The sequence below is a fragment of the Cyprinodon variegatus genome, unplaced genomic scaffold (assembly GCF_000732505.1).
Source record: "Cyprinodon variegatus isolate N-32 unplaced genomic scaffold, C_variegatus-1.0 Scaffold123, whole genome shotgun sequence".
In the NCBI taxonomy this organism is placed as follows: Eukaryota; Metazoa; Chordata; class Actinopteri; order Cyprinodontiformes; family Cyprinodontidae; genus Cyprinodon; species Cyprinodon variegatus.
The window spans coordinates 1,088,476-1,096,840 of record NW_015150576.1 but is presented as its reverse complement, the minus strand read 5'-3'; the positions used below and the strand labels follow the sequence as shown (position 1 = coordinate 1,096,840).

Sequence of the window (8,365 nt, the reverse complement as noted above, 5' to 3'; positions counted from 1 at the left end):
AACTGCTATTTTCAATGACTACTTTTTTTTGTCCAGCTTTAACATCGGTATTGATATCGGTTATCGGCTACATGAGTTTTAAAATAAAAAGATATCGGCCAAAATCCCAATATCGTGCATCCCTAAAAAAAAGCTAAAGAAAAGTTGTGTGTTTGTATTTCAATTACTACTGTGAAATGGGTGATCTTATGTGGAGTTGAGATTTAAAGGACAACAGCAGTAAAACACAAAAAGAAAGCAACCTTTATGAACATCTGCATCCCAAAGATGCTGTACAATAAATGTCTGGCTCAAATTGACAGCAGCAACAGCAATGACAAAAAAACAAACAAAAAAAAACAGCTGCCTACTGTATAGAAGATCCTATTCTCAAGAGACTCAATAGATCATCCATACTCCATGCAAGCTCACTAATGACATCAGCAGGAAAGCTCGGACCCGAAACCCTATGGAGAACAGCACAGCCTCGAAACATCTGGCAAAGTAATTGAGGAAACACCAAGAGGTCAGATTGCATTTGGAATGGAATGGAAAAGAGGATGCAGGGTAGAGGATGCATGGTGGTGGTGGTGGTGGTGGTGGGGGGCGGGGGGGGATTACATACGAGGGCATACAGAGGTTTTGTCTTATTTCATCTTATTTTTTGGTCCAGGTGTTTAGTTGCAGCGATATAGACAAAATTGGAGACAGAAAATGTTCTGGGTTCTTTTCTTACCTCCTGGATGTGTCATTAATTAGCCCCTAGAGCCACTTTGGTAGGTTTCTTAGTCCAACAATGGTCCACTTCTGATTTATTGTGTGGGTTGCTGGATTCTCAAAGCCTAACAAAACATTTTTAAAACCCTTTCCAGACAGACAGCTGTCAGTAATATAGTTTCTCATGTTTTCTGGAATTTGAGATTAGGGGGTGATAAACTGCTTTAAACCGACTGTGTTGGCAGACATGTTCCATTTATGCATTTCTTTAAAATCTAACATGAAGCACAAAATATGAATAAGCAGTTTATTAAAAAAAACGGGTTAAGGTGTTTTCACCAATCGTAAGGTTGGCTTGGATAGGTTCTTTCGCTCTTAAAGGAAATCATTATTTGAAAAAGGTTTTTGTTATATATTCAATATTTTTCTTTGTCTAATTTTAAACTTTATCCTCCAAAAAAGTAGACAAAGATTAAAAACAACAACAAAAAAAAGGAAATGGCACTGTTTAATAAAGCCGTAAGAATTAACCTTTGGAGAAAACCAAAAGTCACCAGTACCATCGCTAAACTTAATACAAAATAAGTAAAAGATGATCGATTAAAGAGCAAAGTAAGAGATCTCACTGGTCATTGGCATATCAGAATATATATGCCAGTGACCAGTGAGATCTCTTACTTTGCCCTTTAATAGATCATCTCTGAAAGTATAATTGGTGTTTTTTATCGCGTAATAGTCTACATTTTATTCCTGTAGATTTCAAAACATGAAAACATGATTACTGTAATAATCTGCCTTTAGTTTACCAGCTGGTGATTTTAGATCTATCTTCTTTTTAACTGAGAGCAAAGAAAAATGTATCTTGTTGATCCTTGATCAATACTGCAACTCATCTCTGCTTTGGCTTAAAAGAAACATCACAGAAGTTGGGAACTTTCCTCAATAACGAAGATCTTCTCTATTTTCCAGGCCTTTTCACTGCTCCAACAAATGGTCGCTACCTGGTGACAGCTGTGCTTGCTGCCCAGAGAGGCCAGAATGTCAAGGCTGTGCTGTCTGTGTCCAACAACAGCGTTCAGATTCTGGATTCTGCAGGCTTCTCCTCTGAGGCCACAGCGCTGTCTCAAGAACGATGCAGCTGCAGCGGCTTGACGTCACTGAGTCTGGTTCTTTCGATGAAGCCAGGAGATCGAATGGGGATCATTCTGACCGATGGGAAACTTGCCATTTCTGACTCCACACAGACCTTGTCATCTTTTAGTGCTGTGTTACTGTACAACAGCCCCATTACACTGTAGCTTGTGTGGCTTTCTGCAACACCAACAGCTGAGATCAAGTTTTTAATTAAATTATCATAAAATGGTAATGCTGTATTTAAGTCAAGTGCAAAGAGTTGAAAACCTGTAAATAAAATGGTCTGCATTAAGGGCCTGATCTAGTATCATCTTAAATAAAGAGGGCTAAAACTGCTTGTGCAAAAAAAAAAAAAAGTATGTTTAAATATTGGACGTATTTCAGAGGAATTACTAACATTGCATGTGCAATTGAAAACAGGTGCAAAAGTGGTGCAAACATCCCTATTCTAAAGAGGTTTCTGCATCTGATACTGGCTGTCCATTTAGAGAGTTTGGGACAGCAGAGTGGATTTATTTAGCATGTTCCAAAGGCAGGCGCAATCTGCAGCAGAACCCTACACAGATTGCCTCTATGATCACTGTGTGGAGAAGATGCAGGCAGTTTGGAAGTTAAAAGATCTTTGTTAATTTGAAAAAAAAAAAAAATACTTTTGAGAAATGAACATGATATATTAGCACCTGACATTTGGATTATTCTGACTGTCGGAAAAGGCCAAGGTCATTGCTTAATTTCTTGAATCCACCCTTCTGATAAATAAAGAATTTACTATAAAGACAGTAACAGTTTGCAATTTTAAAACAATGACACAGAAGAGAAACTCCTTTTCTCTCATTGTTGATCATCATGCCTAATACACAACATGATTAATCAAACAGAAGGTGAAAGTCGCTGCTGCATATTTGTAATTTTCAGTGGCTACAAGATAATATTTCATAAATGAAAATTTACTACCCATTAAACACCCGCCACTAATCTCTAAATTGGCGAACAGAAAAACTTATTTTAAGGGGATGCCACTCACTGCAGTGGTTTGAAGGAATGATCCACCCAGACAAAACATGCTGTGCTGCAATGCATGTTTTCATAGGATAGTAACTCAAAAACAGTTTTGATCTATATGCAATTTCTGACAGCCCATAAATACTGATGACTGGCTGTAGGATTATCTCCCTCTGTCGCCTGTAACTGCACCTATGCCTTCTTCTTGCCATAATTACAGAGAACATTGTTGCATGCCAATTTGCACTTGCAATACATATTCTACACAGAACATGTGCCTGCAGTTTGATTCAAGTTTGATCAGTTGCTTGGTTACTAGCTTTGAACGCTACAAAGTTTGCACATGTAAACTTTTTTTGTAAACACAAACCTTTAGTACTGTAGATCAGGCCCTTTAAAGGAAAAGTCCGGTCAGAGTCTGGGAGCGGCCATTTATGCCCATATATAGTAACACCTCACTTATGACATCTTCCGGCAGTGATGTCACGGTGCGTTAAGCCCAGGGCCATTCTCTCCGCTTTACAAGCAAAATCAATGGGAACTAATAGACAAATTTGCAATCAACAACACTTATTTTAGATTTCGAGAGGACTTCACCTTTGAAATTTGTGAGAACTATTGTTAAAGTGAGAATGGCCACATGCATGGCATTTAGATGTTGCAATACATTGGGTAAAAGGGAAAAAAAAATTAGTTACTTCACCTTTCCCATTTATGATCTATGAGTTTGTTGTTGGATTGCCATCTTGAAGAGAGAGGATTTTCCATCAAACTTGTGGCCAGAGAAAAAAAAATGTAACATGTAGCAAACATTTAGAAGAGGAGTGTTTTCAATATGACTTGGATAATAGCCTGTGTGGCAAACACCAGATAGAGCATTGGGATTTGATCAACAGCCGATACCGCACTGTGACGTCATAAACTGGGTAGGTGACAGTAGTGTTCTTTGACAAACATGGATGTCTCTGGTAAATCCCATTCAAATAAAATTACTCTTAATTAAAAACACTTATCATTTATTGAACAGTATGTAATAGCTTTATATTTAAAGTACTTTCAGAAGTTTGAATTCTGAATATGACCGGACTTTTCCTTTAAGTACTAATATATATGTTTGACCTTCTTTTTTTTTTTTTGCTTTAAGGGTTTAAGAGAATACAAAACACACAAAAAATACTTCTAGTAATATTAAAAGCAGCATTTTTATTTAACACTCTTTCAAGATATGTTTTCACCATTTAATAATAAAATGGCACAGAAAAACGAAGTGTACTATCTATTCTTAAAATATATACAGCCCATACAGTTTAATGCATTTTTGTTTTGTTTTTTTATTTCATTCTAGCAATAAAAAACTGGGTACCCACAAGTTGGTTTGAGTAATCTATAGAAAAAAATGTATAGTAGCTAAGATCCTTTATTGGATAATAAAAGTAAAGTTTCATAAAACTATTATAAATATAAGTGTGGCCTCTTCACACAAAGTTTTACTTTCACAGAAAGAATGCTATCAATTGTAGACAGTTGTTACTAATAACAGTATATAATCAAGAAGAATCTGGCAAAAATAAATAAAAACTAGTGCCCTTAATCAAAAAAGACCAGTGAACCCTGAGTATAACTATAGATTTACAGAAATATTTATCAACTAGCAGCAGAGTATACAATCATTTTTTTGAACGAAAACAAAATTAAAGCAGTTTCATAAATCTAATTGCATCCTGTTTTTCTTTCTCAGCGCATCAGTTGGAACAAAAAGTAAGGCCTTAAGGGGACTGTTAACTCTTATTATGTCTTTACAACAGTGCTTAGATTACGACGGAGTACTAGGGCCAGGCTAGAGATTTTTTTTTCCGAGAATAAAGCCGTAATATGAGAATAAACTCAAAACATTACGAGAATAAATTAGCAACGAGAATAGTCAAAAAATGAGGAGAATAAAGTCACAACGAGAATAGTCATTAAATTATGAGAATAAAGTCGTAACATTTCCACAATAAAGTTGTAAAATAACAAGAATAAAGTCGCACAATAACGAGAATAAAATCATAATATTATGAGAATAAAGTCCAACTATTATGAGAATAAATCATATTGGGCAGTATGTCATAGTGGACCGAGGTTGCTGTTTGGTGGATCTGGTCGGCCGTCATATACTGGTCGGAGCTCGAAGCTTTTTTTCTGAAACGGGTTGTGGTATGATGAGTTCATTCTCGTAATATTACAAATTTATTCTCGAAATAAAAAGACAATAAAAAATCTCTAGCCAGCCCCTAATACTCCGTCGCACTTAGATAGCTTAGCTGTATCATAAAGTCATTTTAGTAAATGTTTATGTGCACAATTTGGCACCAAATATTTTTTCTTGGAAATAAAAAAGTGCAACAACAGAAAAGTATTACCTTTTTTTTAAGTTTGTAAACATCTGATCAAAGATTAATAATAGAAATCTGTGTGAAAAGCTCATAAGCATTTTTAATTTACAAGACCAAAGCGCAGTCTTTACACCAAAATGATCTCTAATTGAGCTCATCAATCAGATGTTGGGGTGCAATTAGAAATACAACAATATGACATTCCTGATTATGGGTTTAACTGTCAGGCTAACTGTCATATGTTGCTTTGTTATTATTATTTGCATAAAGAAACAGTGGAACATATTCTTCTCAAAAAGTTTGTTAGTCTGAATATTTCTGTGCAGCTAGCAATGTGCAGAGAAACAATATGATTCTAAGGAAAATCAGCTCATTTTAACGTGTTAAATACTGATTGCTGTAAAAACTCCAACCGTCCATCTGTCCAAAGTAGAAACATCTGGAATGAATTAGCTTTAGACTTTGAATTTATACTCAAAATTTGGCTAAAAGGAATCGGTAACCCGAGAAAAATGAGGCTTTAAATGTACAGTATGCAGTTTTGACAAAACATGTGCATATAGTGGGTTTTTTAAAAAGTAAAGCCAACTTCTAATGCTTCATATTTGATATATATTTAGAAATTCCTCTCTAGGAGTATGACACAGAAAAGCTGTAATTTCATGAAGACTCTAAATGTAACATAACATGCTTCATTCTGATTGGTTGGTTTGGTTGGACCAAATCAGCTGAAGAATATGTAAATTGAGTTTTACATAGAGATTTCTAATTTCTACCTATGTTCAAATGTCAAATAATAAATATTCAACAGTGTTGCATGAACCTCCATCTATGTGGCATCTAACTCCATGGTTTTCTCCTAAAGAATGTTTAATTTAAAGTTATTTTGTGCAATCTGTGTGGTTTAAGCATTAAATACTGCAAACTACTGACCCTACTGCATGCTTCGAGATTTAGGAATATAAAAATATATCCCTGATATATCAGCTACATCAGAAAACAAGTTCAAGATGCTATGTTAGCAGCCTGTAAGTTAAGGAATTAAATCAGTGCATTCTTGAATTTACAGCAGCTCCTCGAAGCACACCTCTGCGATCGGCTGCCTCCAGTAACAGAAGGAGCTGAAGTCCGGACAGCTGAAGGTGGCGCAGTGCTTAGTGCTTCGCAATGGGAAAACATGCTCCACCAGCTCACTCAGCCTGCTGTAACTGTCACATTAATATTTGTGTATTACAAATGGGCAACACAAGGGAGACTTTCAAACATTTGTAACAGCTGACAAACATAAAGTCTGTGGTCGTTACTTACGAGGTTTTATTGCCTTTGGATTGCTCAAGAATCAACTCCCCCTTAGGATTCACTGTGAATATCCGACATGCAGGCACACCCACTTGTTTGTAGGCAAACACGTCCTTATGAGGAAAAGAACACAAAAGGAAGAGGGGTTATTTTCACAAAGTAAAGAAACTCTAAACTCTTACTTTCCAACAATGCAGGAACCAAAATAAGGTAACTCACATTTTCCCTGTTTCCGAAGGCAGCATAGAAAGGTTGACTGTTAAGGTGGAAGAGGTTCTTGATGTCTGTTAGGCATTCGATCTTGAACTTCTCAGGTTTTTTCTCAATGACCTCTCTTAAGGGAAAAAAGTAGAAGAGATGAATCCTCTGAAATTCTAGTATTAACACTAAATTCTGATTTAAACAAAGTTGTAATTTACACATTATAATTATATCTATATATATAGGACAATATTCTGACGCAGATGCAGGTCTTATCTCTGTAAAATTCTGCTCACTCTAGAGAGAGGCTGAGGATTTCTCACCTGTGGAAGGCAGAGAACAGACTGCTGGGTGAGAGCATGAGAGGTCCCTGAGGAAGGAGAGTGCCGCTGTCGTTCACCCAGTGCAAGTACCCCCGGGTCATGTCGGCCATGCCGATGGCTCGCGCCGAGCAGTACAGGAACTTGTAGCCGTTCCTGCAACAGTTAGATGCTCAGTGGCTAAGTTGGTTCAGTTCAATGTTTTTATGAAAGGACGGAGGCAGATGATGGGTCTTACTCATGCACTGAATTGTAAAGTTTGGCGATTCCCCGATGAGTCCAGTCTTTGCCAAGTTGGGGGAGAATCTGACCAAAAACATCAGATCTATGAAGAGAATGTGAGAGTTCAAATGTTTTTATGGCTATGTTTCCTTTCACGACAGAAAGTGCAACAACGTTCAGCTATGAATACTTTTGAAAGCAACGCTTTCTAAATAGGGCTGTGTATCAATAAAAATTACAAGACTTGATTCAATTGCGATTTTCAAGATTTAGAATAGAGTCTTGTCTGATCTCAAACTGGACAGCTGGTATTGAAAACACGTTTTTAGCCGATACTGGAATTACTTGACTGAAGTTATGCCCCATATTGATACTAATGATATATTAGCGTTTAGCAGCAAATCTGGAAGTAATGGTAGTTTATTGTGGCTGAATGGACAGAGTATCTTTTTATCTATCTTATTTGAACTGCTTTTTAGGAATTAATATGAGAATTTATCCAGAATAAAAAAAAGTATCTCTTTTTAACAAAGCCCTATTTTTAAAGTCAGAACAATTTCATTTATTTTTTAATAGATTAGAGTTTCACTGACTGTTTAGCAGGTGACTAGATCCAGCCTATCTTGGAGTGGAAGTATACACAAATGCTTTATTGTCTACAAATCTGTGAATGCATAAACAATCTAAACAGCTAATCCAAGCAAATAACTGCATATTAATTATGTGTATATCAGAATATTTTAAATTCAATTGGTTTGACCAATGATTGGCTAATCAGAAGAACTACATTTTTGTTTTAAAATCTGTTAAATCACCACTTAATTGTGAATATTTTACTATGTAAAGATAACTCAAACCTATTTCAAATAGTTTCTCAATATTAAGTTGAGGAATGCACAAGGGATGCTAGAGCAGAAGCAGGCGATCAATCTTAGCCAAAGGAAACAGGTTTGAAGCTGGAGCTCAAATAGTACATTGGAAGTACAGTTAAATAATATTTTTATGAGCTGATAGTCGTTATAAAAATCATGTAAAAAAAAATGTAAAAATGTTTTTGTATTTTGTTACACATTCAATTTAATCACCTAAATACAATCGTTGATCCCTGAACAGGAA

General features: G+C 36.0%; 2 protein-coding genes across 2 annotated transcripts in view; one reads left to right on the top strand and one right to left on the bottom strand.

Moving 5' to 3' along the window:
* Positions 1–3,842, top strand: part of emilin2 (elastin microfibril interfacer 2) — a 23,879-nt gene extending 20,037 nt beyond the window's left edge. Inside the window, exon 9 of the mRNA XM_015375704.1 lies at positions 1,666–3,842. Coding sequence (XP_015231190.1) covers positions 1,666–1,994 — 329 coding nt within the window. The 3' untranslated portion in view covers positions 1,995–3,842. The remainder of the gene's footprint in view (positions 1–1,665) is intronic.
* A 1,940-nt stretch (positions 3,843–5,782) lies between these two features.
* Positions 5,783–8,365, bottom strand: part of LOC107085382 (phosphatidate phosphatase LPIN2-like) — a 28,969-nt gene continuing 26,386 nt past the window's right edge. The window contains exons 27-31 of the mRNA XM_015375667.1: positions 7,266–7,352; positions 7,031–7,183; positions 6,726–6,840; positions 6,516–6,619; positions 5,783–6,415 (exon numbers count right to left, since the gene is read on the bottom strand). Of these exons, the coding sequence (XP_015231153.1) occupies positions 6,271–6,415; positions 6,516–6,619; positions 6,726–6,840; positions 7,031–7,183; positions 7,266–7,352 (604 nt within the window). The 3' untranslated portion in view covers positions 5,783–6,270. The remainder of the gene's footprint in view (positions 6,416–6,515; positions 6,620–6,725; positions 6,841–7,030; positions 7,184–7,265; positions 7,353–8,365) is intronic.